This window comes from Trichinella spiralis (genome assembly GCF_000181795.1).
Source record: "Trichinella spiralis strain ISS 195 chromosome Unknown Scfld6, whole genome shotgun sequence".
NCBI lineage: Eukaryota > Metazoa > Nematoda > Enoplea > Trichinellida > Trichinellidae > Trichinella > Trichinella spiralis.
The window spans coordinates 6,263,225-6,290,538 of record NW_003526945.1 but is presented as its reverse complement, the minus strand read 5'-3'; the positions used below and the strand labels follow the sequence as shown (position 1 = coordinate 6,290,538).

At 33.1% G+C, this 27,314-nt stretch overlaps 8 protein-coding genes across 8 annotated transcripts; 4 read left to right on the top strand and 4 right to left on the bottom strand.

Moving 5' to 3' along the window:
• The first annotated feature begins 470 nt into the window (after positions 1-470).
• Tsp_09777 (zinc finger protein) lies at positions 471-4,027 on the top strand. The gene is made up of 2 exons (XM_003374394.1): positions 471-939; positions 3,804-4,027. The coding sequence occupies exons 1-2, from the start codon at positions 471-473 to the stop codon at positions 4,025-4,027; spliced, it is 693 nt and encodes a 230-aa protein (XP_003374442.1).
• A 2,688-nt stretch (positions 4,028-6,715) lies between these two features.
• Tsp_09778 (conserved hypothetical protein) lies at positions 6,716-8,355 on the bottom strand. The gene is made up of 4 exons (XM_003374393.1): positions 8,168-8,355; positions 7,799-8,102; positions 7,071-7,573; positions 6,716-6,743 (listed from the first exon to the last, which is right to left on the bottom strand). Exons 1-4 carry the CDS (start codon positions 8,353-8,355, stop codon positions 6,716-6,718), a joined length of 1,023 nt encoding a protein of 340 aa, XP_003374441.1.
• A 658-nt stretch (positions 8,356-9,013) lies between these two features.
• Tsp_09779 (WD domain, G-beta repeat-containing domain protein) lies at positions 9,014-11,612 on the top strand. Its single transcript, XM_003374392.1, has 13 exons — positions 9,014-9,039; positions 9,201-9,266; positions 9,733-9,823; positions 9,892-9,956; positions 10,017-10,330; positions 10,384-10,440; positions 10,489-10,765; positions 10,842-10,968; positions 11,023-11,100; positions 11,158-11,234; positions 11,299-11,356; positions 11,416-11,526; positions 11,589-11,612. The coding sequence occupies exons 1-13, from the start codon at positions 9,014-9,016 to the stop codon at positions 11,610-11,612; spliced, it is 1,371 nt and encodes a 456-aa protein (XP_003374440.1).
• A 903-nt stretch (positions 11,613-12,515) lies between these two features.
• Positions 12,516-13,818, top strand: Tsp_09780 (proteasome subunit beta type-7). The gene is made up of 8 exons (XM_003374391.1): positions 12,516-12,580; positions 12,647-12,728; positions 12,758-12,861; positions 12,963-13,103; positions 13,191-13,306; positions 13,360-13,418; positions 13,487-13,641; positions 13,728-13,818. The coding sequence occupies exons 1-8, from the start codon at positions 12,516-12,518 to the stop codon at positions 13,816-13,818; spliced, it is 813 nt and encodes a 270-aa protein (XP_003374439.1).
• Positions 13,819-13,957: 139 nt separating this feature from the next.
• Tsp_09781 (proteasome subunit alpha type-7) lies at positions 13,958-16,861 on the bottom strand. Its single transcript, XM_003374390.1, has 9 exons — positions 16,763-16,861; positions 16,575-16,701; positions 16,314-16,438; positions 15,982-16,104; positions 15,716-15,904; positions 15,540-15,627; positions 14,599-14,718; positions 14,262-14,507; positions 13,958-14,178 (listed from the first exon to the last, which is right to left on the bottom strand). The coding sequence occupies exons 1-9, from the start codon at positions 16,859-16,861 to the stop codon at positions 13,958-13,960; spliced, it is 1,338 nt and encodes a 445-aa protein (XP_003374438.1).
• Positions 16,862-18,298: 1,437 nt separating this feature from the next.
• Tsp_09782 (putative trypsin) lies at positions 18,299-19,453 on the top strand. Its single transcript, XM_003374389.1, has 4 exons — positions 18,299-18,382; positions 18,482-18,711; positions 18,770-19,160; positions 19,268-19,453. The coding sequence occupies exons 1-4, from the start codon at positions 18,299-18,301 to the stop codon at positions 19,451-19,453; spliced, it is 891 nt and encodes a 296-aa protein (XP_003374437.1).
• Positions 19,454-22,704: 3,251 nt separating this feature from the next.
• Tsp_09783 (conserved hypothetical protein) lies at positions 22,705-23,933 on the bottom strand. The gene is made up of 4 exons (XM_003374388.1): positions 23,913-23,933; positions 23,362-23,804; positions 23,049-23,269; positions 22,705-22,856 (listed from the first exon to the last, which is right to left on the bottom strand). The coding sequence occupies exons 1-4, from the start codon at positions 23,931-23,933 to the stop codon at positions 22,705-22,707; spliced, it is 837 nt and encodes a 278-aa protein (XP_003374436.1).
• Positions 23,934-24,527: 594 nt separating this feature from the next.
• Positions 24,528-25,293, bottom strand: Tsp_09784 (Ski oncogene (C-ski)). The gene is made up of 2 exons (XM_003374387.1): positions 25,286-25,293; positions 24,528-25,212 (listed from the first exon to the last, which is right to left on the bottom strand). Exons 1-2 carry the CDS (start codon positions 25,291-25,293, stop codon positions 24,528-24,530), a joined length of 693 nt encoding a protein of 230 aa, XP_003374435.1.
• Between the last annotated feature and the right edge of the window lie 2,021 nt (positions 25,294-27,314).

Sequence of the window (27,314 nt, the reverse complement as noted above, 5' to 3'; positions counted from 1 at the left end):
GCTAATTAGGTCGACGCTTTATGGCTTTTCTCTATAGCAGTAGACCTCACGCGGGCTTACTGACCCAACAGTTGCACGCCTCTACGTCTGCCGTATATCCATCTTTGGCCCAGTGGACCAACAACTCGGCGAGGCACATTTCCCTGTTTAGAATCCCAAAAACATAAAAAAAAACTTATGCACGCGAGCGTTGAGCATCTGCTCGAAGCTGATTGGACGAAAACAAGCTCATAGGAAGTAGTATGCTATATACTTATACAACGGCAGTTTTCTTACAGCTTAAGCAAGTGTGATCTTTCGGTTGAATTGCGGCAGTGAGTCAGCAGCGTGTCGCCAGCTATCCTGTGTTTTTTTTCAATTTCTTGCTTGAATCGCGCTTCAAACGGATTACTCTTGGACGAAAGTTGTCAACCGAGAGAAGGAGTTTAAGCATTGAAAAATTATTTTCACTATTTTCAGCTTGGGACAAAATGTACATGTGCGACAGTTTGCAAGCGTTTCGGTCGTCAATAATGATGAGCGGCACTCCAATTGCGGCTCCAATCCCGATCCGACCCCCGCCTGGTCACATGAGACATTTTCTGATGGCTACCGACCCGGCTTGGGTCCATTTGTCTCAACTGTACCAGGAGAGCCTTGCCGGTCCAATAGTCCAACCTTCACCCGGAGCGTTTTATTTTTGTCAAAGTAAAACCAACGCCCAGCTTAACACCAAGCTAACACCGGCGTTGATGAATGTCGACCCGCCCACTCAGAGCGTGGTTCCAGCAGTTAATGGGAATCGAGAGTTCCGTTGCGCACAGTGCAAACGACGATTCCAATCCGAGCTGACATTGCGTTTGCATGTACGCTTGCACGTTCAAGGAAGCAAATGTCCAATTTGCGGCAAAACATTCACCAGACATTGGCTCATCCAAGGTCATTTGCGAACTCATACAGGTAAAATTTTTTTTCCTTTTATAAAATCAAAATTCCAATCATCACAAGGAACATCTTTCCAAAAAAAATGTTCATATATTTAAAATATACAGTTTTATTTTATTATTAACATTAATCCATTTGGTAATTTATGAAAACTTCCTTCTTATAATTGAACAAATTGATCAAACAAGATTCTTTTTCAAGAGAACAATATCTGAAATATTTTGTTCAATTCCAAACGGAAACTTATAATTATAAAAAGACAAATGTATATATATATATGTTTGTTTAAAGTGAATTTAGGGGGTTGGTTGAGAGTATAAATTACAAGATTGGCTGAAACAGTTGCTTCTTAACTAAACATAATTAATAACTTTAGCAATAATACGAATGCAGTTCGTGCTATTTAATTAAAGTGATATTTATGCTAGTCAAATTTTCAAACAGTTTGCAGCAGGTTGTACTGAAATTATTGACTTTATTATTTTCACTTTTGCTCAATTGCAAATTTGATAAAGACATGAATCAATGCGTTTGAAAAAAATGTTACAAATATGTTTTCATGTGACAACAAATTTGCAAATACTATGAAACTATTGACAGTCGGTGATGATGAGCAAATGGAATTTGTCAAAGCTGCGTATCCGCATCATAAAATGCAATAATTCCAACAGAATATATGTAGCAACTTGTAGAAAATTAAGACGAACAAATCATGATAAATGGAGTGAAGCCAGTCGGGCGCCGGAATTGAACTTCAACGTTGAATGGCGCCGCGGATGTAAGTAAAAACAAACAAAATTAGCTTAACGCCAATGAAAAAAAGTGGCAGTCTAAAGTGCTTCCTGAGATCAATGATGCGCTAAGCGAGTGGAAATGATGAACGAAAACTGATCGGCCATTTGTCGCCTCGAAAGCATTGCCGGTGACAATGCGTTGTTGCAAGTGCAATTTAGTGTATATTATTCTATGCGCATATTGTTCACTGCCAAAAATGGTAACATATTCTGTTGAAAAATTTAAATTTTTCACACGAACATACTTCAACGCCAGCTGCTTGGTGTTCGTTTCGTTTGTCCGATCAATCACATTGAGTAAACATGTCACTTTATATATGCAAATTTCAAAAAATTATAAAATGCGTGGCATTCGAAATTGTGTCAAATCAAAAGGTTCTTTGATAGTTTAATCAAGTGAATAAAAGATGTAGGTGAATTGAGTGATCACTGATGATAAAATGCAAAAATCTATTATTATCATTGTTGCTCGTTTTTAGTTCGGCTTATAGAAGTAAGCAGTTCAATTTGATTAAAGAATGATCATCATTGAAGCTGACAAGCTTCAATTTATCTTCTAGCTTTAATCGGTAACTGTGAAAATAGCAAAATGATAAACTGAATCTATTTGTCGTTCATTTATTTCTTAAGAGAAGAATGATATTTTTTTTGTTTCAAAATTCAGATGACAAATTATTCAAATGAGACAATAGCAATGGAGATTGATTAAAATTGGCCGTCTAGATTACGAGATGTATAATTTTTCTTTTACAAGCTGAAATGGAAAAGAAATATTTTCAAAATTTTCTGCAAAATTGTAAACCACTGCTTATGAAAAATCTGTTGTTTAGAAGTTGAGCCGAAGGCGCATTTTTTGAACACACTTTAGTATATATATATATTTGCATTTATTTATTTATAACAAAGATCATTGGAATCGGTTGCATTTTTTCGTATCGAACAGAAATGTAGCCGGGTGATAATTTTCCATCTGCCATAGTCATATTTCAAACGTCGCCGCCTTCCAGCAACCTGCATGCACAAGCGCATTCATATCAAGCAGCTTTCTATTAGTTGTTCAGATGCAAGCTATGATGTTAGAAATTTTTTGTTTGTCTCCACTCTAGTTAGCTGAGTTGTGAAGTGAAAAATTGTTTTTCTACATTAAACATTGAATATGCTTTGGCTTTTCAGCATATGCAGCACTAGCAAGAACGAATGCAGAAGTTCGAGAGAGAGAGAGAGGGAAAGAAATTCATCATTTTCTGATAACAGTTATTGCCAATTACTTTTGAAAAAAATTCTTCAAAAAGTTCCATTACGCTTCTTCAAATTTACAGTTTAATTGTTTTTAACGACTAAACAAATCCATTGGTAATGCAATACTTTCAAACATTTAAACAAATGAAAAAAACAACATCTCGCTTTCTTGTTGCTCTGCTCAAGTATTTAAGTGCTCAATTTTACTATCGAATAAAATCATTTCAAATGTCAAAATGTTCAGGGAAAAAAAGAAATAAAAATGCGCACAGCTTTCTTTTTAGTCTTTTTTAGCAATTAGCACCGCAATCTATCCATCTATATATACATACATATATATCGATATAAGCTAGGCTAGATTTATGAGCTGAAAATTTTGCCAAGTGGAACTTCGGCAAACAGAACAACTGTCTGTTCATTAAGTTCTTCTACAACACACAAACACCTCGTACACGTGCAAGTCAAAGTCGAGTCCCCTTGGGACGACTCATTTTATCACCACAATCTGTGCAACAATGAAAATACGTCATCATTACTGAAGTAGAGCTAGAGCAGAGGTGTCACTCCAATAAATGCCCCCATTTCACCAGGGTCGGGTCGGATAGTAGTATCTGAATTGTAGGATGAGCAATTAAAGACAACCTCGTTCCCATCATCAGACGAGACATGCCGACGACGACCATAATTCTACAAAGGGTCAGATAGAAAATAAAACTTTTCAGTTAAAGTGATTAACTGTATGACTGACAAATACTTAAATCTGTAAAAATATCAAAATTATTGCCAACTGAAACATATACTACTGGTTACTATTATGCTAGATGTTATGCTATTGTTTTGTTGCAGGAGAAAAGCCATTCAAGTGCACAATATGTTCAAAGGCTTTTGCCGACAAATCGAATCTGCGAGCCCATATTCAGACCCATTCGGGTTTGAAACCATTCGCATGTCGTCGTTGTGGTCGTGGATTTGCTTTGAAAAGCTATTTGTCAAAGCATGAAGAATCGGCTTGTCAAAATCGTGTTATAAACATGGTTTCGTATCGAAGAATTGAAGATTTGCTTGCCTGAGCAACAAACAATTAGCTTAGCCGTTCAAACGCTTAATTTGCCCTTTCGACTATTCACTACGCTTACCAGTGCTTCTTTGTTAGCGTGCTCTTTCATTTCTTATCTACTCTGTGGAAATATGCAAATTAATGTGTGCGCAGCTTCCTTCCTAACGGATACCATAGATGATAATTTAAATGGATTAGCGCAATATATTCTTTCACATCTGCAAAGATGCAAGTATCCAATTACAAGCAATTTTCATTAAAAGCTTTAAATATGCCAAGTTATTTTTTTTATATGCGAAAAAATATTACCAAATATTATATTATGAATATTTCAATTTTAAAACAATTACTAGCAATAACAGTAACTGAAATATTCCAATATACTAATTTAATTACGAAATTTAATGCAAAAGTGCAAAACTTGCATTTCTATTTTTCTAAAAATACTTCTCAAACTATAAAAGAATAATCATCATTTGTGCTTTCAGACTTTTTCACTTTGAACGTTTCTTATGCATTCGCATTAGCATGAAAGCAGAAGCAAAGCATCGCAAGCAGCTTTTTGTTGATATATTTTTTTCTCTTCTGCCTCAAATATGCTTCAATGCATTGATTTGCACATATTTAACGAATACTAAATTAAATTTATTGCATTTTGAAAAAGTTTTCTTGTTTTTCTTAGAAAAAAAAACAAACATCTTCGAATGCAGAAAATTTCGAATATTCCTCGGCTAAATCAACTTTTACTAATGTTCTGATTGAATGGGAAAAATTTTGCGAAACACTTTATTATTATATTATTGATGTAACAGAAAAGCGTTCACAAATTCACCAAAATCAAATCACAATGAGTAAATGCTTGAACAATTTCGAAAATTTTGATTATGCAAAAATTTAGCAATTTCTAATGCAACAAGTTACTGAAATTTTATCATTCAAAATGTGATCATTTTCACTCTAATACATTAATGCTTTTTGATAGGATTTTCCAATGCTTCTCAAAGTGTTGCAGCTTACCAGTTAATATCATTTGCAAACGCAATTCAAAAAGAAAAAAAACAAATAAATTTCCTCTTGAAATAATAAAACTTGAACAAAGAAACTGATTTTGCAAAAAGACTTTTAATTTCGTCAACAATAATTTTTCCATTTTTTTCTTCTTATTAAAAAAACCAATTTGCTAAAGTTTCAAAAACAAAATCTGAGTTTAATGTCCAATTCCAATGTTAAAGAGGAAAATATTGTTACGAGCATTGTCAATGATTTGCTTCGAATGAAAAATACATTCGCAAAATTGTAATTCTAAAAATAGACTTTTCTCAATTAATGTGAAAAAAAATTCGTTCAAATGCGTGCTCATTAGTCAATTTCAGAGTCAGTTGAAATGGACATTTCGAGTTTATTTTTTTCTGTTCTGCTTCTTATACATGCTAATACTGAAATAAAAAACAAACAAACAGTTCTCTATCATAATCAATATATTTTGCATTCTTTTTGCTAAGCTTCCATTGCTTCAGGTTAAATGTTCCCCCAAAATCACTTGGCCCGCTTTTGATGCATAATATGTGTACACAATTAGCAGAATGCCGCGCAGCTTTACAATTTTCTGCCTACTGCTTACTCATGCAAAGCAAACAACACTGATGAGAGGTACTCGGTACTGATAAGGCATCAAATTATCCACGAAGCAGCAGCAGATTTGAAAAATGCTGTGAACCGTCATGCCAATCAAAAATCAATAACCAACTATGCTTTTATACACTTCTGAAAATAAAGCATTATAACAATAAAAATACCACAATATATAAACAACAAAAACTTACTAAATCTACACACACTATAATGCTAATATTAATAAAGAATTATTCATTATTGAATAAACACCCGATGTAGTTATTTTATCAACTTTGGAAATTCAATAAATCAATAAATTCACTTTAAAATTTATTCATATTTCTTGCTGCAACAGAAAGATTATTTCATCTTGCAATGAAAAAAAATATATAATCAAGCACCTCCTCCCACATGATAAATAGATAATCGGTGCATAAATAAACAGAGAAAACAATTTTGACATGTGATAACTGACTTCGAAAATAAGTATCCTGCCGGAAGTGGGCTTTTTCAAGCTGAAAACTATAAAATTAACCATCATCAGTTGAAACAAATAGCGTAAACAAGCATTTTGCAATGAATTGAAACTTCACTTGGCAGGATGTGAGACTTGTACAATTACTCAGTGGCGACACCATTTCCGCGTCATTGAAGCAGAAAAAAGCTAAGATCAAAAAAATAAATTCGCTTCAACAAAAAAGCACAAATCAACAGGCAAACAAATGTCATTGATAGCAAAAGAAAAAGAAATGTGCTTTTTTTAAATGAATTATTATGATGAATTTATTGAAATTACTTCACTTCCATAAATAACTATCACATATGAATTGTTATTATTTTCAATTTTTCCAAATATATTTAAATTTTTCAGTAAATATTAATAATATATATTAATGCAAACCGACAAGCATTTCATGCAAAACCTACTATGAGAATAGCAAATTCAAACATTTTCATTCAATTCTAAAAATCTTTCAATCGACACTATCTGATATTCTGTTGCTAATTGTAAAATTTAATTCGGTGATAAGATAAAATATATCGCGTAACAAATGTGCACCAATTGACAAAATATCCATAAATACTTTTAAACAGTTGAAGCGGTGCTATTTTCACTGCAAATTTTCCACCGCCAGTCATCGATGATAAAATTCAACGTATCAGTTAGCCAACCAAATTTTTCTATTGTTATGCAAAAGTTTGGAAAAATGGCCAATGCTTCATTGAAAATTGAATCTTTTTCACATGTAACCATGCTAAAAGAATACAATACATTAACTGTATCGTCAATTCAATACAAGTGATACCAATCGTGAAATTTCAGCAAAAAATATTCCGCTTTGAAATAAGCTTCCAAAATGGTTGCATTTTCGCTTTCAACAGACAGGCTTATATCAATTTTCAAAGTACCATCTAATTTTTGATATACAAAAATGAAATACTGATCAGCTTTGTGAAAGCAAAGCAATTTTAAATTCTTTCTGTGAATCAAAGAAGTTCCCAAAGAAATGCTGTCGCCGATGAAATTTGTCAAAGCAAATGGAACAAGCGATTCTTCATAGTTCACTATTTCTACGCCCATTTTGGCGTTCGTATTATCTTTGATAAAACTCTGAACTAACATACGAAATCGCTTCTCATTCAATGTTTCAAATTTCAAAGCACGTATAGCTCTGTAATTAGCATAAATGTGCATAAAAGTGAACATCAAAAACAATGTCCACACGAGTAGAACATGATGAGCAACAAGTGGAAGCAATGCCAAATTAAAACCCAGTGCAATCAAATTTACCATCGTCTCTTGGCTAGAATCCTTTGCCGCTACATCGGCCATGTTATGACGTCTCGATTGGTGCTGAGTAATGGCTGCTCGAGTTGCCCCACCAGCTATGCCGACAATACTCCGACAAACATTTGCCAAACAAGCAACGTAAACAAAAGTACTCTGAAAATATGCAAATCATATATTATATAATTCAAGGGGCGATTGTATTTTATTATCATTACTTAGAAAAATTCCATTTAAACAAAATTAAAACGGTCTTTTCAAACGCCTATTTACACACTTTCTAAACTTTATTCTGATTCATTATAAAACATCATAAATTGATACAGCTTTGGTATAATTTTAAAAGAAAATAAAATTTTATTTAAATAAAAGTAAACTAACTTCTGATAATGGAGCAATGAGATCCAAAAAAATGCTGCAATCGTTGAGGACGTCCGCCACAAAACGCCAAGATTTACAGTCGCTGTCCAAATGACCAGCACAAAACCAAGCAAACATAATTTGTGACATCATACCTACCCCGTTGCGTAGCAGCCAAACAACAGTTGCAGCTAACAATGAAGCAGATTCATTTCCAACGCCGACCGCTTTAAAAACCGCATGCAAAGCAAATGCATTTGTAACACTGCTGCAAAAGGCTTGCAAACTATCCCAGCACTGATAGTCAAAGTAATCTTCAGTAACACTGCAAAACGATACTTTTCACTCTACTATACAGTTATTAACGTTAGTAATTTTGTCAATTTTTACGAGTCTGGATAACCCTGAGGTAGGAAAATTTTTCCAACGATACACTTCAATCCAGATTCCGTCTTCCTTGATGACGCGGAATTCAGTGGTAAGGTTTCACCATTAAAAATACTGCAATAACCGCGTAATTCTTTGCCATAATATTCAACAAGCTTTTCCTCTTCTGAATGACGTGCATCCGGCTTCATATGCTGAAGAATAACAATACAATAGAAATAAAATACTTTCAATATATGTTATAATAAAATGTATAAAAAATAATACATTTAATATTTGTGAAGAAATACAACGATATTACTGATGAAATTTAATTCAAAAACAATTTTAAAAAAGAACAGCATTTACTGCTTATAAAATAAATAGCAAATCAAAAAATTTATTTTTCATAATTAAAAATAAAATATTGCCAGTTATTCTCCTATTTAATGCCTATTTATCAGATTAAATTACTGTAGACAAAGTAAATTTCAAACTTTGTGCTATGTTATAACAAACATAGCCGTAAGAGATAAATTCGACGCATTGATATTAATATACAGAGCTCCAAGGAAACGACCAGCTTACCTGCAGTAACTAGAGAAAATAACAAAACAAAAGTGGTTTGAATGAAAAATAATACTTGTAGTATATTCAACGATCAAAATTCATTAAACACTACATGATAAAATGAACTGATCATAAGAATAACTGATCAAATGCAAGGTGTAGAATTCTTAAAAGAATTTTATTCATATGTGAATGTGAAAAACGAATTTTGCATAAACTTCTAATAAAAACGCGCATAACCTATAAATCGTCTATAAACTAATCAGAACAATAGCATTATCAACAAAAATGTTGTGAAAGATGCTTGACAAGTGCAATCTGAACGGGTAATTTATTAATGCAAAAAATTAAGATTTTTTAATTACCAATCTAATTATGCTAATTCAGATTGTAAGCTAAATTTTTAAAGAAATAACTCACTTTAATCATTATACAGTGCTGCAAATCATATAATATGGAACAAAACTGTAAATAATAACATTTACAGATATACTTGTAACTTAATAATCACAAAACATGCTGTAAATGAGTTTACATTTTGTAACAGCTTAAGGTATTAGTGAAATTTATTTTTCATAATACAGTGTATAATTTTTGTTTGTTGCTTTTATTCAATATAAAAATCTGCTATAAATTTCTAGAAAATTTCTTTTCTGTTAATACATGTTCAAGAAAACGCGATTATTGCTTTATTTTGTGAATGCGTTTGTGATGTATAATTTTCATATAAAGTTGCATGCAAAATCATCAATAAACAAAACAAATTATAAAATAATTCTAATCTGCGTAGCTTATCTTAAATTTCAGAACAGTTGCATGTTGAAATATTCCACGGTTGTGGTAATTAGTGTGGAATAACTTGAATGTCTTTAATTTTCCAACTACGATAGCGAATTTTTTAAAAGTTTGCTTGCTTCGTTCATATTCACTACTATTAGTTCATAACGTGCACATTCTGTGAGATTACTGCTGTTTAATTGTTTTTTATTATTAGTTTTCATGATTTACTTTTAATTTAGTCTACACATGTCTGACCGTGGAAATTCCTATATTGAAGTATATACTCCAAATGAAGCGTGGAGAGCTAATGTTCCTTTCTTGTACGATTTGGTAAGCGGTTTGAAGTTATTTTGAGTTTCATTTTTTAACGTTTTCGGATTTAACTTGATAATTTTTAGTTAATAGTTCGTCAGCTTTCTCATCCGTGCATGACAGCGCAGTGGACACCAGCTACTACGCCAGTGTAAGTGATGTTTGAAGAGAACAGTTGGGAATTATTGTTTAAAATGTAATCTGATTTTAGGGAAGATTCCAACGTTTTTATCAATCACAAGCTGTTACTTGGAACGAATAATGAAACGGACAATTTTTTGATGCTAGCCAATGTGCAAATACCAAGCGCTGCTGCTCTAAGATCGCTACCCCCAGATAATGATGAATTAGTAGGAAGCTTGTTTGATAACGATCCTACTAGATTTAAAATACAAAAGCGTATCCCTCACCCTGGTGAAGTGAACTGTATTAAGCACATGCCTCATTTTCCCCAGTATGTTGCCACAAAGTCGATGAATGGAGATATTTATCTTTTTGATTGCAATAAATATCCAGAAAATTCAGGTATAAAGAAATCGTTTGTTTATATTTAAATAAAATATTATTATCATATGTAGAATTTATCGTGTTTGTAATGAATTTTTTACACTGCTGTGCTTGTAACAGTGGTAGAAGTAAGAAGTAGATTTGAAGCTGAGCTCTCATATTTCGATTTATTCTAGAAACTGACAGTGAAGTTCCACCTGAGGCACGACTGTGTGGTCATCCTGGTGAAGGTTACGGTTTGTCGTGGAATCCAGGAAATGCTGGCTATTTGCTTTCTAGTGCAGAAGATAAAATGATATTTCTTTGGGATGTGAAATCAGTTGTAAGTCCTAACAGCGTATTAGAACCCATAGAAACGTTCACTGGTCACGAAAAAGGAGTCCAAGATGTCCAATGGCATTTTTTTAACGAAAATGTGTTTGGTTCTGTTGGCGACGATGAAAAGCTTATGTTGTATGATGTATTTTTTGTTTAATGAATTATCATGTTTTTGCTGAAATGAATCAGTTTTCTAATGTTATTTCAACAGGTGGGATACGCGTTTGAGCGGCACAATTTCAGCAATGCTTCCAATACATGCGCATGAAGCTGAAATCAATTGTCTGGCTTTCAGTCCGTTGCGTGAGCACATGTTGGCTACTGGATCGGCTGACAAAGTTGTTTTACATTTTTCCTACACTGAATTATTATTTATTATGCCATTTTTCAAGACCATTGCATTATGGGATTTGAGAAACATGACCGGCAAGTTTCATGTGCTTACGGCACATACTGACGAAGTTCTTAAGGTTTTTTTTTTAATTTTTGTCATAATCTTTCTGCTTCTTGTATTAATATTTATCTAGGTACAATGGGCACCTTTCAATGAGGCAATCCTTGCTACATCCGCTTCAGACAGTCGAGTCAATATTTGGAATTTAGCGTAATTTAACTAACAATAGCGTTCGCAAAACAATAACTAACAACAAAATTGTTCTCTTTTATAGTGATCTGGGTGTTGAACAGTCCGCAGATGATAATCTCTTTGGACCGTCGGAGTTATTTGTAAAGCTATTTTTGAAACTGCACTGACGGTTTTTTATTACTTTTAAAATTATTTTAAGTTTGTGCATGGTGGTCATCCGGGAGAAATTGGTGATATTAGTTGGAACCCTGTCGAACCTTGGACAATTTGTTCCGTTGATACTGACAACATGGTGCAATGTTGGCAAATTGTTCGTCATATTTCAATTCAAAGATGCTGATTGCTTTAAGAATATTTTTTAAATTATTTTAGGCTGACAGCATACGCGTTGGCTAATGGAAAACCTCAATGAGCATTTAGAAGAGTTTTACAAATATATACTACATGCATCCAGAACTATATTTGCATATTATCATTTTATGAATGTTTATTCTTAATATTTAGTTTTAGACTGCACATATTATGTTTATCTGAATTTCTGCTGGTATAGATGTTAGATTTGTTATCAACCAATATGCAATGCTTGTATGTAATATGTGCTTGCAATGCTGTTCACTTTTCAGACAGTATTCAGTACTTGTTTTAAAGGACAATTTATTTTATACTATTGTAATGTTAGCTATAATCGATTTGAATAAATTGAAATACTCAAAAATGTGCTGAATGCAGTATGTTGCTGTTTTATTGCGAAGTATGTACAGAAATTTTTTTAATCACTTGAAGTTGTAACTGAATTTAAATAAATAAATATATATGTATATATATAAACGTTGTCAAATTGAAATACTGCAAACATGATTAAATTCATGCTTTTATTATTATTAAGCGTAAAATAGTACAATGCAGTGGTAATTTTTTGTTATATTAATTTTTACATCCTTTAATAATATAAACTTAATTTGATTTAAAAATAAGATATTTGATTTAATGCATATTATTATTTTATTTTTTATTTTTATTGCATTAATTAAAATAAAATGCTGTTGAACATGAGTAATTTTATAATTTGAATACCGTATATCTCACTATTTGAAATGATGCGCATCTCTTAAATGCTTACTAAATTTACTGTAATTATTAAATTATTGCCTTTTAATTGCTGTTTTGATGTAACTGAATTTAGAAAATAATAGTAAAACTTGCAAAGCATTTATCGTACTGTATTTTACTGTGCTACTTATAGAAAACATTCATTACAGTTTGATAATATCTTCCAGCTAATTTATCACAAGTTTTGATATGGAAGACGCTATTATATCATCTGCAAATATCCGCATCCCGTTTGTGCTTGACAACGGCTTTCGGTTTGTACTTCAGAACGTCAACGTTGATGCATTTCATTAGAATTGATCATATAATTATAATTTTAGTAATGATGCGCTGCTGAAAATGGGATTCAAGCCACCACAATGTCGTAGCACCGGTACAACAATCGCTGGCCTCGTCTATGATGTATGTTCGTTTTTAATATTCATATTCAGTATTGTGTCCACATTTGTTGTAAACTTTTAAAGGATGGCATAGTTATTGGAGCCGATTCTCGAGCTACTAGTGGAAACATCATTGGTGACAAATACTGCATGAAGTTGCACGAACTTGCTAAAAACATCTAGTATGAGCAATGTTTGATATGATTCGCATTGATAATGTGTTTGAGTGTAAGTTTTATTCTGTTTGTTTTTGTAGCATGTGCGGCTCCGGTACGGCGGCTGATCTTGACCAACTAGCTCATTTGTTGTCCGCCAATATGGAATTGCTTAAATTAACAACTGAACGTAAGCCTCGTGGCGTCGCTGCTGTGCGAATAGCAAGGCAACATCTATTTAAGTAAAGCAACTGATAATTTGTGTTTTTGATATTGTTTTTCAATTTGTTATTATTATAATTATGCTATTAATGTGTTACTCTTTTAAGGCACATGGGATATATTGGCGCATATGTGATAATTGCCGGTACTGACTTCACCGGTCCATTTTTGTATTCCGTTCACGCACATGGCAGTTCCATCAAGGACAACTATCTAGCTGATGGTTTATTTGAAGAAAGGTTTTTTTATTAGATTTTATTGAAATTATTTTTTAAGGATCTGGATGCCTGGCTGCTTACGGTGTTCTAGAAACAAATTTTAAATTGAACATGACAGTATGTTTTCTTTCTCCTTTTTAATGTTTAGTTCGCTTGTGAAAATTTATAATAATTTCTTTATTTAGCTTGATGAAGCGTTGGATTTGTTGAAGCGTGCTTTGATTGCTGGAATGGCAGCGGATGTGAATTCTGGTAATACGTATACTTTCGCAATATTGAAGAAGAACTCTGTTGAAATTCACACTCGCAATGTGCCAGATTTTTGCGAACCAATACCAAAGTATGCTTGTTGGAAGAATTAATTATTAATGATTAGCTTTGTTTTATATTTATATATTATTAATAATTGATATTTTCTTCTTTGAGAATGCTCGCTTACCGCTATCCACCGAAAACAACGAAAGTTTTGAAGCAGATCAAATATGACGTTGTTTCAAGCACTAAAATGATGGAATGATTAACTTTGTGCTGCTTAGAATTGGGATAAAATGAATGAATAAATGGTGTAGAGAGAATTATTTGGCATTTATTTGATAACAGTTGCAATAATATACGAAAGGTGGTGCAAGGATGTTAAAATATTTCATTACTGTACATTAATTAGGAAATAAAACTTTTTCTAAAACATGATCATGACTTTCCACGGGAAGATCTGAAACAATTTGCTCAGCAAAAGCTATACCAATGGTGTGTGGTCTGTGGGAAAATTTTGCAAAGTAACGTGATAAATAGTTGTCATAGTAGCCTTTTCCATGACCGAGTCTTTTGCCGTCTACCGTAAACGCCACTCCAGGAACAATTATTAAATCCAAACCATCTGCAATTATTAATAGTAAATTCGAGTTTTTGGAAAAGATGATATAATTGAATTTTGTTTCAAATGAAAACCATACAATTTACCAGAATTGAAACAATTTTCTCGACCGTCAGGATTACAGGGTTGCTTAATTCCCCAGCATGTTTCCTGCATGTTGAAGAAGTCTTCCATATCACGCAATCGGACCATTTCCATTCGATTATTTCCACTATCAAAACATGGAACGAAACATTCTTTACCAGACGTGAAAATATGTTCAATTATTGGTTTGGTGTCAATTTCGTTGCGCATGCTAACAAAAGTGGAAATTCTTTTGCTCATACAGTACACTGGAAAATTTAACAACTAAACTGAATCAACAATACATTATCATATTAAAATAAATGTAATTTTTTAAAACTTTTCTGAAAACTGCTCGACTTTGCCGTGCCTTCTCTTCTTCACCGAGACCCTGTAGCGTCTGCTTGAGCTTCTTACGCAAATTCTGCTTGAGTAATTTAGCTGAATGCAAATTTGATCCCTTCATTGTCCAACTAGTTGCTGAAATAATATTTCAAATTCTATTCAATTTCTGGTTTGAACCAAAATAAAACTAAACTTTAAATCTTGAAAATTACAGTATTGCAATTATAATTAATAATTAATATTCTATTTTTTGTTTGAAAATAATTATTCATTTAGAGAAATTTTCACCATTTGATGGTGTTCAACATTGGAAAAGTTTAACTGAACAATTTTGCACGCTGTTCATAAAAGTTAAACTGAAAACTGCTTAAACGTACAATATTACATTATATTACAATTAAAGATGAAATTTTTGTGAAAAAAAATTACATTTTTTTCTTTTCCAGATGTTTATTTGATAATATTAGTTTGTATTCTGTATTTATAAGTTTTGGTTGATACTCAGTACTGTAGTACAGTAAAAGGAAAACATGTATGCATATATGTTCGTAACTTGAAAATTCTATTTTTACCTTGAAAATATTTATCTTTCATTTAGTCTTCTACGTGACTGTAGACGACGACGACGGCAGTGTATATTTCATGATAATATTTTGTATTATACAAATGACATTACGCCATAATAATATCTAACAACTAACATATTTAAAATTGGTAAAAATCATTGATCTAGCCCATATTAAAAGATAATCATAAATTGATGTATTTTCAAATTTTTAACTGAATTGCAGATGCTAGTGAAGTGGGAAAATTATTTTATTTGATTAATCTGATGCAATGAACAAATTATAATCAATAAATCATTCGCATAAGTTTACTGCTGTTTCACACACATATATGCCGCAACATTTTAATGCAATTTCCAAGGCCGCATAAATCACTTTTTCAACGTTTACGATAAACGCCTTCTTGTTCTTTCTCACTAGTCACTTCTTTTATAATTGATTGCAATTCAGGCCATTCAATAATACGAAATCTTGCTTTCTACAATAAAGAAAAGATTAATCATAGCAAACAAAGGAAAACAGCAGCTTCTTTCTTTTTTCTCTGTTGCCAATTCACACACACTTACTGGTTCCGGTCGTTCCTTTTCAAATGTCATAACACCAACCTCGATATTCTGCACACCGGCTTGAACAACTTCATAAAGTGCTCTCAAAGCAAGCTTGACGCAAGATTTCACGTCTTCAACTGCCTCCGGACAATAGCGCTTTTCCAAAAATGAACGGACAGTATGACTGTTACGACCAGTGCAATTTGCCTAATCAACGCATATACAGATTTATACTACATATATAGTGCTATATTGAATGATAATATTTTTTTAATTTTCATTACATTCCATTCATAATATGTACCGGATGGTTCAGTTTGGTACAAATGAGCAGTGCCATCCGAATCAAAACCACCAATGATAGCAGAAACACCGAATGGCCGTCGACCGTTACTTTGTGTATATTTCTAAAATGCAGTAAAATAAGTTCAACTCATTCCAAAGTGAACACATTAACTGGAACTTATTTATAAACAAATCTGAAAAACAATGGAAAATTACCAGAAAACAAAAATAAAGACAAACCAATATAATCATTTATTATTTTTCAGTTTATATATTTTAAATTTATCGTCATTATTTAAATACAGCAAAAAAATCTACAGGATAATCATACCTGTTTCACATTAGCTATGTAACGTGCTAGGTATTCTACAGTAACAGGTACCGACATGGACAGATTCCAAGACTGACATTCCAGTCGAGCCATATTGACCAAAATTCTTGCGTCTGCGTTGAGACCTGAAAAAATCTTATTCGATGCAATAAACTGAAAACTCTGTTTCAATAGCCTACCTTAACATAAAAATAAGAAAAAAAAATAAATAAACGAATAGATTATAAAAGCAACTTTAACGTATTTTGATAACTAAGTTACCAGCAAAAGTCATGGCAATGTGATGGTCGACTTTATTAATTTTCCTAATAGTACGATCATCCTGCAATTTTGCGACTAACTTCTTCTCTGCCGCAATTACTACACAGTCTTTTCCTTTAATTCCGACCTGAAATTTCAAATAAAAATTAAATTAAAAATAAATGGCATATATACGATGTAAAACCAACCGCCACTGATCCTTTCTTCACAGCTTCTTGCGCATATTCAACTTGAAAAAGATGCCCATCCGGCGAGAAGATGGTAATTGCACGATCATAGCGTTCCATTTTTGTTAAGTAACTGTATTAATCTAAATCAGTGTCGTTAAAACAAGAACTGCCGCATCGATTTAAACATTCGTCTATTCCAATTTTAAACAGAGTATCATTTTACATAAATAAAACAACCTCTTCACAATGTTTGAAAATCACCGCAAAGTATTGATAGCAGTTAAATATCAAGCAGTGATTAGACTTCTCATAAATTTGTATAAATAGATTAGCCTCAAAGAAATATACAACCCTACAGATTAACACTCAACATCAACTCATTAAAACTACATCTAAAATAGGAAGAATCTACAGTAATAATGAATGCAAGAGTCATTCCTTAAAAATCTATTAAAACACAGTCTTTGTAAAATAAAAGAATATTTGAAAATTGAAATTATTCAATTAAAATTCAATAATAATAACAGAATGCTTGTTAGATGCTTGTGTGGTTGCTCAACAGTTAGGTGAGACATCAGGTAAAAGTGGCGAAAGGATTTATTTTTTGCGTATTTCAGTTTTCCTGTTGAAAAACACGGATTTAAATTTCCTCATAGCATATATTAATTGAAAATCTTTATGTGCATACACACAGCAAATTTTTTTATTTCTCACAAGAAATATTTTAATTTACCATTTTCCATAAATTATAAATGAAATCATAAAAAGATTGAATAAAAATGAAAAAGAAATTTGAATAAAATCATCATCGATTATCACATGCAGTATAGTGACAAAAAGGTACAAATGGAATGACTATTTGGATTTTTGAAATGGAATTAGTTCACTACGATTAACTTCATGTAAATTTAGCATTTTTCGAAACGCTGATTTAGTATTTCAAGTTTATTGTGAAAAATGGTGAATATTTTTAAACTTTCATTGTTTTGTAAGTTAGTTGAATTTCTGTGCAAAGTTTATCAGATCATTGGTTTCTTTCAATTAATAAAAATTATTATTACAAGAAATATGATAAATAAAGAAGAAATAATTTTTTCAAATTACACGTCTGAAACTGAAATTTGGTTTATTTTTATATTAAAATTCGATTGAATTTCCAATCGAATGCTTATTATTGAATTTGAAATATTGAAGTGATAAAGTATTAAAATGAAAATTACACACAGGCGCACACACTAACATTTGTGTTGTGAAAACAAAGTTGATTGCCAACAAACACTGCAGACTTTGTTTACATGAAGAAAACAAGCTGAACAAACTTTCAGTTTGTAGAAATTAAACAACGAAGAGTGCTGTTAATTACAAGAAACAGACGATTGATTTTGTTAATGATCATTTTGTTAAATTTAAATTACAGACTATTAAACAGTGTTTTATTTGTCATTAATTAATCAGTTTTGGGATGTGTACAAATTTATGTAAAATATTACTGAATTTAAAACCTGCGCCGGTCGGTTTGTACGCTCGACGAACACGCTGAGAGTGTCGGTCGTGATGTCGCTGAAAAGTGCATTCTGCTTCTTTTTGTTCATTGAAATTGTCAAATCTGCCAAAAAAGCCACCACGAACTACGTTGTCGTAAGAATTTTACTTATGCAAATGAAAATTTAGCCCGCCATTTTCTTTTTCTTTGCTTGGCATATTTGATGAACAAGTATTCATTCATTCATTGGTTAGAACGGAGGGATTGGAAAGGACAAAGTGCAATGTGGAACGTTGAACCAGTGGGATACGGTTGCCAAAGTCAAACCAGGAGTAAAGTACAGAAATCCATTTCCATGGGCAGTGTCCATTTTGTACTTGGATGGCAATTATTTGAGAGATCTTTGCGTGGGTAGTGTAATCGAGTCGAACAATCCGAACAGCAGTGATTTCATACTTACAGGGTCGGCTTGCTTTGAACAAATGTAAGAAATTGATGAATTATCAATTGATTGATGAGTGTCAAATTTGGATATTTTACAGTAATTTGGAAAGGGTTTACATATTTGGCGGTGCGAAGGATTTGACGGACAGTTATCAGGCACATCGACAAGTTGGCTTTGTCAAGTCGGTATTCAAATTGCCCATCAAGAAGAATCTCGACTTGTACCAATCCAACGTGGCAGTTGTTAAACTTGTGAAACCATTTCTTTACAATCCAAAGCTAACACCGGTATGTTTGCCGGCTGCTAATGAACCGCCGCTTCCGGCCGGAACTCTCTGCTACTTGTCGGGCAGCACACCGCCCAAAGGGGCAATTGATCAGACCATGTTGCGCATCTTGTCGGCGGACTTTTGTCGAAGAAATGTCTCATTTCCGTTCAATTCGGATGTGCAAATTTGCGGTGAAAAATTGGATCCAGTTTACATGTTGGTTAGCTGTGAATCAATTTTTTTAATTAAAATTAACAATTATTTATTTATGCTTGCTTGTTTTTTTATTTATTTTTCTTATTCTCACTTTCACCGACTATGTTTCAGCCCAGTGGGGGACCTGTGGTTTGCAGAAGGCACAGTCGCTACGTACAGTATGCGGTATTCAGTTTTCCAGCACCGTTGAAAAGTTGGAAAAAGGAGATGCCCATTAAAATGAAAGATTTCGTTGGCATCATGTGCACCGTATCCAATCATTTGCAGTTCATCAAAAATTCCATTCGAGTAGCTTAACTTTATTTTATACAGTAATAAAAAGGACTTGTAATTTTTTTCTTTAAAAATAATATCCATTTATATATACGTATTATTGTGTTTGAAAATAAAAATCAAACAAATCTGAAATCCACTACGTTGGGTGCGAAAATGTTTAACGTTGAAAAAAAGAACAGATAACTTTATATTTTGCTCAATGTGTCCAGTATATTTGTATTTCAAAAGCTGACAAGAGAATGATGTTACAAGCAAATTAATTCCATTTTTCAATTATTGTTGTTTTGCAAAGGAATTTTTTTTAAACTGCACCACTTATGCAGTGCTAATGCCCGTCTGTATGACCACTAAAGTCTGATTGATATGCACAGTTTTCGTTTCTATGCCACGCCGACGCCACAATAAACATCTCTGCAATAAACTCTGATGTTTCTTTGCAATTGAATAATTCAAAATTCAATGCTTTCTGATGATAAATTTCCAATAATTAATTGTTCATGAACAAAAACATATCTCGTGCCGACATTTTCATCTGACAACGCGAAAATTAATATTTTGCAACTTTTAATAACAATTTTTCTTCCTGCCACGCTATTTTCACTGTTTTTTTTTGTCCTCCAAATTGTCTACTGGTACTTGTTGTACATCGTTTCATCAAACTGTCATAACCAAGCTTATTTATTATATAAAACTTTATTGCGACTATATTTTTTTTCAATAAATCATTATGCACTGTTACTATTCTAATTTTCACACAGAATAGTTTGTTCAATGTTTGGTCTCTTGGTGAAAATTGTACAGTATAACATGAAGTGTATGTTAAAGAAAACTATGAGCATTTTGAAAATGCGTCAGTTAACATTTATTATTTTTGAAAAATTTAAATATAAGTTTAATAACAGACAGTAAACATCAAACTGAAACGATAAATTAAAAAAGTAATACATTATTTCAAAATTACAGTATATAAACAAAAAGACATTACAATAATGCATGTACAATTTAAAAAACTTTATTAAAAATGGGGTTTCTTGAATCATAAACGTACTTTAAAAAATATTTTTTTTAATTTATTAGATTATACAAATTATTTTTAAAGTTGGATCATGCACTGTTACGTACAAAACTGATTGTTACTACAGTAATACTGAATTAATTTCATTTTATCATAAATTGTCAAAAATCATTAAAACAAGTTTGACAAAATAATTTTATTTTCTTTGCATGCTCAAAAGTTGAATTTCTGTTGTGTAAAGGAAAACTCGTGTTGCTTATTATAAAATTTCATGAAATCAAAGTGAACGGAAATTTATGATGATTAATAACAACAATCAGATGCCGGCTACATAGTTTGTGAAGGGAAAATCAATTTTGACCAAAGTGCCGCTTATCTTGTCAGCAGAAACAATTAGTCGACGGAACGCAGAGGTTGTGTTTGTCAAAATTAAACGCATTCGATAATTGTAAATAGCATTAATATTTCATTTTCACCAACTTATGGCAAAATTACTACTTTTCAAAAGTTAAATTTAATGTTTCCACGTCAAAAGAGAATACGATGTCATTTTCTTTTTCATTCGTCATTGCAATTTGAAATTTCTTTACTACACAACAACCAAAAGTTTCTTCTTTCAAAATATAAAAAGTATATCTTTGATAATAATTTATTGTCAACCAGCAAAACAACCGTAATATATACATATATATATATATATATATGTATATTGATGCATGTATGTTTCAAATCACCGGAAAGCAAGCACAATAAGAGGTGCTCGATGAAACAACCGGTACAAACAGGAGGAATAGAAACAACACGCACACAGACACATACAAAAGCTGGACAACTAATAGCAAAATAATATTTTAAAAAAAAGCAAGTGAACAACAATGTTTCAAATTAACAAGCCCAATTTTGTGAAATTCACTACTACGGTTGCAAAATTGAAACAAAACTGAAGAAGTGATGATGATGAAATGATTGACCATCATACACAACATCCAATGCCGAATGGCAGAAAAGAAAACTCGGATACGGATGCAAAATTATTAATATTAAAAAAAAGCAAATATCATACTGAATTAATCACCTGACGATTATGATTGGAAAGCAAGTGGAAAATTATAACAACATACGCGTTTCTTCCAACTTCATACACATCAGTGTTCAAGTTGTTCAACCACACCGGTCTCGCTGCATCAAACATGTAGCAGTCACCGAATGAACAAAAATAAATCGCATTATAGAGATAGATAATGATAAAAAAAGAGAAGAAGAACAATAAATGCTCAATTGATGATGATGATGATGATGATGAGCAACAAGAAATAACAAAGCAAAATACCGAAAATATTAAGAGCAATCGAAATATACAAAAAAATGAATAAATCAATAAATAAATTGAAATATAAGCAAAACGGCACACCGGTTTTCAGAAAAAACAAACAAGAAGAAGAAGACAAGAAGTACAAAATCATCTTTCTCTTCTCGTATGAATTCTCCAACCCCTTACACGCAACGTGAATGGCGTGTTTGACAATAAACAACACCCAACATATATATATATATATTTATATATGTATGGGAATGCTGAATAAAAATTATAAAACGAAGCAAATTATATTTACAATAAAAATATAGCAATCGCAAATCAACTGATCAATATTTTCAAATCATCCCTTTCGTAAGCAGTACCAATAATAGAAAAAGCTGACGTCAACAAAATGCGAACATGCATCCTACCGAAGCTGTTCTGCTGTTGGTATATACTGAATCAGTTTTTTTTCAACAATAAAAACAACATTCACTGAGAGAAGAAGAGAATAAAAAACAAAAAATTGCACTGTCAAAATTAATTCGGATCATCCCACTCATTCTCTGATAATACTGACAAATCCAAAGCCTGAACAATTCGAAATGCAAATGTGTGCTACTAATTTTCTGTGTTTCGCATAGCACAAACATCGCTTTAAGTAAAGGTAAATAAATAAATAAATTTAAATATAGAGGCTGTGATTGGTGTGTGCAAGTGATATATATATATATATATGCACGTGCACGGTGTGCATTTGCATGCTTTAACATTCAGACACGCTGGTAAAATAATATTGCAATGTAAGAATAATCGTTATCATAATAGCATGCGTGCACAAAAGTTGCGCCCGTGTTCGTGTATGCAATTTTAGTAAAAAAAAAATAAGCACATAAATTTGTGTGCATTAAAATTGACGAATTGAGAAGAAGCAGAAGAATTTTAAAAGAAAATATTATATCAAATCCTCCACAGGTGGCGAGAAAAGTTCGCATTCGGTGGATAATTCAGAAGAAGGATTTGGTCAACAAAGTGGATATTGGTAACAAATTTTGCGCCACCAATTGGCGACGATTTTCCGCCTGCAACAACTCTTGCAACAAGACACGATTCTGCAAACTCAACGAACACATCTTCATTTCCGCATCTTTGAAACATTCGAACAGTTTGGATTGAATTTCTTGCAATCCCACTGGATCGCTGATATATTTTTTGAGCAAAGCATCAATACTTTCATTTCCTGAGCATAAAACAAAAACATCTTCTTCTCTCTTCATATTTCGACAATAGAAATAAATACAAACCTGTAGATTGAAGCCCTTTGTTCAACAGCGGATGTTTGGCTTGCATCTGCGCCGTTGGTCCTGGCATACATTTAGCATCCATATTTAGCAATTGTTCGACACCGGTAACGCCAGTGCAGTCGGACGTTTCGGGTCGATTCATTCTCAAACTTTTCAACATACGTTCGTCATTTTCCATTTGAATATTTTTCGCCAAACTTGTCGACTGCACATCACAATCTCTGCACAAAGTGAAAACAAATATATACGAGATAAACGAACAATAATAAAATATCCTGTATATATATATACATACATACACACAAACACGTACCTGACAATTGGCAGAGGACAATTATTCGCGAAACGAATCGACAAATCCAACGGTGCAGCGGGAATTTGTGGAAATATCGATGCCGAGCTCAAATCCAGAGCACCACCATATTCGGGCTTTGCCAAACTCGCCGTGGCCAGAGGTCCACCAACTGCCTGAGCTCTCAACAAATTCCTCTCCGCATACAGCATTGATGCATAAGCGTGACAAAGTGCAGGATCAATAATTGGTAACTGTTGCTGTTGCTGGTGATGGTGGAGGTGGTGATGGTGTTGGTGATGCTGCTGCTGCTGCTGCTGCTGCTGTTGCTGCTGCTGCTGTTGATGATGATGAAGATGCTGTTGGTGCTGGTGTATCAAATTTGAGCATTTGTCGAAAGTGGCCATCTTTTCCGGTGCGTCGCAACGTCGTCGTTTAGCTCGTTCTTCGGACAATGTTCCGTCCTGAAGAGAGCAAAAGAAAAAAAAAGCTATAATAATATAATAATAATAATAATAATAATAATAATAATAATAAGCAATGCCTGTCAGAAACGTTCAGCACGGCAAAACTAGAAAATCAACAACTGACATCACATCTGATCCTCATCATCTTTCTTTCGACCAATTTATTACTCGTCCTTGCACTACTATTATTATTATCAATAACTACACAACGACGTGTGACATCAAAGGAAAAAATAATTACCAGTCCACTTTATTTCGACGTGAAATTATTAAAATCGACAAACGATAATCAACCATCAAAACTTGTATTCTCTTTTATTCCATACCCGCCCACCATTCGGAAACCCCTCGACTACTTACACGGCTCGTGTATCTTCTTATAAATAATAAAATAAGTAGGTTTGCAGATTTTCCACTTGTCCAAAATGAAACTTTATCAAATAAATAACGCTCTATTTCACTTTCGAGAAATGACTTTGCGCGTCAATAGAATTATATTATTTTTATCATATTCAATAATCAGTCACATGTTTTTGAAAACAACAAAATTTGCCCAAATTTTTCATCCCACCCCGTAAAAGCAAAAGTAGAAGAGAGAGAGAGAATGGAAAATGTGGAAAGTTGTTGGGAAAAAGCCCCGCCGGTGGAGTGGGAAATATAAAAATGATAATAATATTAAAAATTATAATAATAGTTGTATGGTTTTATGAAGATGAATGATTATTGTTGGAAAAAGAGAGAGAAAGAAAGGAGTAAAAATGATCGAATAGTTTCAGTTTTAGTTACCGTCAGTGGACGCTTGAGTGTTGTCGAGTCGTGGTGACGCGAACGGGCTTCAAACCGACCTTTGAACTGTTCCAAAAGATGCACGTAAAAAGTATCGTCTTGGTCGAACGGAAGATGGATGTAGACCCGCCAGTTGGCGCTGTCGAAGCCCCAATGGCAGACGCACCGTTCGTAGTTGCGGTGCGAGTGGGAGACGAACGTCTCCGGACTGAGCAAATCGCCGCAGTCGCAGCATTCGATGCACTCGGCCGCCGGCGTACTGTACAAGTGGACGTAGTAGCGGCCGCGGCAGCCGCCGAAGCACTCGTGTTCGACCACCAGCCAGGCGGGTTTGGCGCCACCGTTTTTCAAATTTTCCCCATGGACCAACTGTTCCTGGTCCTGTTGTTGCTGGTGGTGGTGGTGGTACATGCCGTCGATGCCGCCGCGTTCCGCTTCCCGGCGCTGCTTGGCCAGCATCGACGCCCGACTCTGTATACGCAAAAAGCTGTGCAAGCGAGTCGCATCGGATTTCGTCACCAAACCACAACTAGTCGACGACACCGGCAATATACCCAACAACTGAAACAGAAAAAAAACAATTACTTGCTTTTTGCACAGAATACATCTTGTTTTTCTTCTTCAATTGAATTATATTCACAACATTCGCAAATTCACAAAACATTCCTCATTCACCAAACGCGTTGACCAACCTGCTCATTCTTTTCATTTCTTACGGTATTGTTGTAATGCTATCGTTCAACAGTGCTGATCAATTGTGGAGAAAGTGAGTTAAAATAGGAGTTAGAATAAACTGCATCTCGGTAAAAAAATTTTCTAGATTTCCAAAGATGCGATCAAAATGAGCGAACGGAATGTCCAATTTGTATTGAAATCGACAATACCGTAAACATCCAAATGGAAAAATGTTTATCCAAATTGCAGAAAATGATGATGAAGCGATAGACAGATAGATGGATGGAGAGAGAGAGAAAAAGAGATGGAAAAAACTTGTTTTTCAAAATATTACTATTTTTATAATTTTATAAATTTGTCAATTTTGACAACAACAACAACAACAACAATAATAATAATAATAATGCTGCTAATATATAAAGAAACTAGTTTGACAAAGCGGCGGTGGCGGTGGTGGTAGCGACCACACTAACCAACCAAACAAGCTAGCTTTTACGTGCATACACAATAAATAATATGGAAAAGAAGCAGTTGGATCAGTTGGACAACAAACAACTGCATTTGAAAAACAGCCACCGCACCCCCCTCTCCATACACACACAGAGAGCAGCATATTCGACATTGATGGATCGGCTTTTATTATACATTTTTCACCCACTGCTACTACTACTACTACTATTTATTCCGACCGGTCTCGTAAATTTAAAATTTATATTTAGCCAGTCATTTCAGAAAATGGGGTTCGACGAGATTTTTAACTTTTTCAATTAATAATAATAATAATAAATAATAGGGGTTCAATTAATTAAAAGAGAAAATAAATTTCCACTGATGAAATTTATTTGTCAAATCGAATCGAATCAATAGAAATTACAACAAGTCGGTCCGGATTTGCTAATAAATACCGACAACGTTTCGCATGAACACACACACAAACACACAGAGATACCGAACATTTCGATCATATTAAAAAAGGAAGAAATATACGAAACAGATAAAAGTGAACTTTTTCTTCAAATCAAGATTTCAAAAAGACCTTGGAATTGAAAAATGAAACGCCCCCCTACGAACGAGATCGATCAATTGAAAAATGATCAGAAATTTCCATCGTCGACGGAAATAACTGACTGAAAGATTGGAGAAGAAAAAGGGGACGACGTGATCTGAAAAGTCTTGGCCCGAAGTGATACGCTGTCAAGCATTGTTCAATTTGAAATTGAAACCAAGCCGAGGTGAGCCGGTCGATTTGTACGGAATGGGAGAAAAAATCACAAATCAAAGGTCCAATTCCATCCACATTATTCGCGATTATCCCCCTTTTCGATTGGTATCTTGTTTTTCGTTTAGAATAAAAATTTCCATATGAAAATATAAAATCCAAAATGGAAAATAACAACATCAACAAATGAATATCCACAATTGTAAATATGAAGAAAAATTTTCTATTTGGCATAAATTTGATTCGACTCATTCTCTTATGCTCGCGATATAATAGAAATGAATCACCACTAATACGCAAGCGTCGAATAAAAATCAACGATCACTTGCTGCTTTTGAAGGAATTTTTTTTTTCAATTTATTATTTCTTAAATAATTGTTATGAATATTGAAATCACTTATTCCCTTGCCAATTATTAACTTGATTAATTAAACTCATGAGAAAAAAATAATAAAATATATTTTCCTTAACAAAAAAAAAGAAAAAAATCCTCTCACAAAACTGGGACATGTCAAATAATGGACACATTTGGAATAACAAGAAGAGGAAACGACGACATTGTTGATCAAATTGCTCATAATATGTGAAAAATAATATTTTGTTGTAATTTATGAATTAGCAAAAAAGAATAAATAAATAAATGAAGAGTAATGCAATGATCTACGTCCGCAGAGAGAGAGAGAAAAAGCGAGGAAAAACAAAAAAAACAGAACAATAATTTCGAATTGCGTAGCTTCTCACATGACTCTCGTACGTGAACGAAACAACGAAAAAAAAAAAGAAATAAAAATGCCAAATAAATTACACCCCGATGATGAATTTATTTT

Excerpts from the sequence above, each read along its gene's own strand:
- Tsp_09782 (XM_003374389.1), top strand. The coding sequence starts at position 18,299 with ATGTCGCTGAAAAGTGCATTCTGCTTCTTTTTGTTCATTGAAATTGTC. Across the intron at positions 18,383-18,481 it reads CCACCACGAACTACGTTGTC|AACGGAGGGATTGGAAAGGA; the intron begins GTAAGAATTTTA and ends TTCATTGGTTAG. Across the intron at positions 19,161-19,267 it reads TGGATCCAGTTTACATGTTG|CCCAGTGGGGGACCTGTGGT; the intron begins GTTAGCTGTGAA and ends ACTATGTTTCAG.
- Tsp_09778 (XM_003374393.1), bottom strand. The coding sequence starts at position 8,355 with ATGAAGCCGGATGCACGTCATTCAGAAGAGGAAAAGCTTGTTGAATAT. Across the intron at positions 8,103-8,167 it reads CCTCAGGGTTATCCAGACTC|TGTTACTGAAGATTACTTTG; the intron begins GTAAAAATTGAC and ends ATCGTTTTGCAG. Across the intron at positions 6,744-7,070 it reads TGCTTTCACAAAGCTGATCA|TGAAAATAGCACCGCTTCAA; the intron begins GTATTTCATTTT and ends GAAAATTTGCAG.
- Tsp_09780 (XM_003374391.1), top strand. The coding sequence starts at position 12,516 with ATGGAAGACGCTATTATATCATCTGCAAATATCCGCATCCCGTTTGTG. Across the intron at positions 12,581-12,646 it reads GTGCTTGACAACGGCTTTCG|TAATGATGCGCTGCTGAAAA; the intron begins GTTTGTACTTCA and ends TTATAATTTTAG. Across the intron at positions 12,862-12,962 it reads GGTGACAAATACTGCATGAA|CATGTGCGGCTCCGGTACGG; the intron begins GTTGCACGAACT and ends TTGTTTTTGTAG.
- Tsp_09779 (XM_003374392.1), top strand. The coding sequence starts at position 9,014 with ATGCTTGACAAGTGCAATCTGAACGG. Across the intron at positions 10,331-10,383 it reads TAAATATCCAGAAAATTCAG|AATTTATCGTGTTTGTAATG; the intron begins GTATAAAGAAAT and ends TATCATATGTAG. Across the intron at positions 10,969-11,022 it reads CTACTGGATCGGCTGACAAA|ACCATTGCATTATGGGATTT; the intron begins GTTGTTTTACAT and ends CCATTTTTCAAG.
- Tsp_09777 (XM_003374394.1), top strand. The coding sequence starts at position 471 with ATGTACATGTGCGACAGTTTGCAAGCGTTTCGGTCGTCAATAATGATG. Across the intron at positions 940-3,803 it reads TCATTTGCGAACTCATACAG|GAGAAAAGCCATTCAAGTGC; the intron begins GTAAAATTTTTT and ends GTTTTGTTGCAG.
- Tsp_09783 (XM_003374388.1), bottom strand. The coding sequence starts at position 23,933 with ATGTCAGTTGTTGATTTTCTA. Across the intron at positions 23,805-23,912 it reads TGTCAGTTGTTGATTTTCTA|GACGGAACATTGTCCGAAGA; the intron begins GTTTTGCCGTGC and ends TGCTCTCTTCAG. Across the intron at positions 22,857-23,048 it reads CAAAGGGCTTCAATCTACAG|AATCGTGTCTTGTTGCAAGA; the intron begins GTTTGTATTTAT and ends TTGAGTTTGCAG.
- Tsp_09781 (XM_003374390.1), bottom strand. The coding sequence starts at position 16,861 with ATGGAACGCTATGATCGTGCAATTACCATCTTCTCGCCGGATGGGCAT. Across the intron at positions 16,702-16,762 it reads TGAAGAAAGGATCAGTGGCG|GTCGGAATTAAAGGAAAAGA; the intron begins GTTGGTTTTACA and ends TTGAAATTTCAG. Across the intron at positions 14,179-14,261 it reads AGAAAATTGTTTCAATTCTG|ATGGTTTGGATTTAATAATT; the intron begins GTAAATTGTATG and ends TAATAATTGCAG.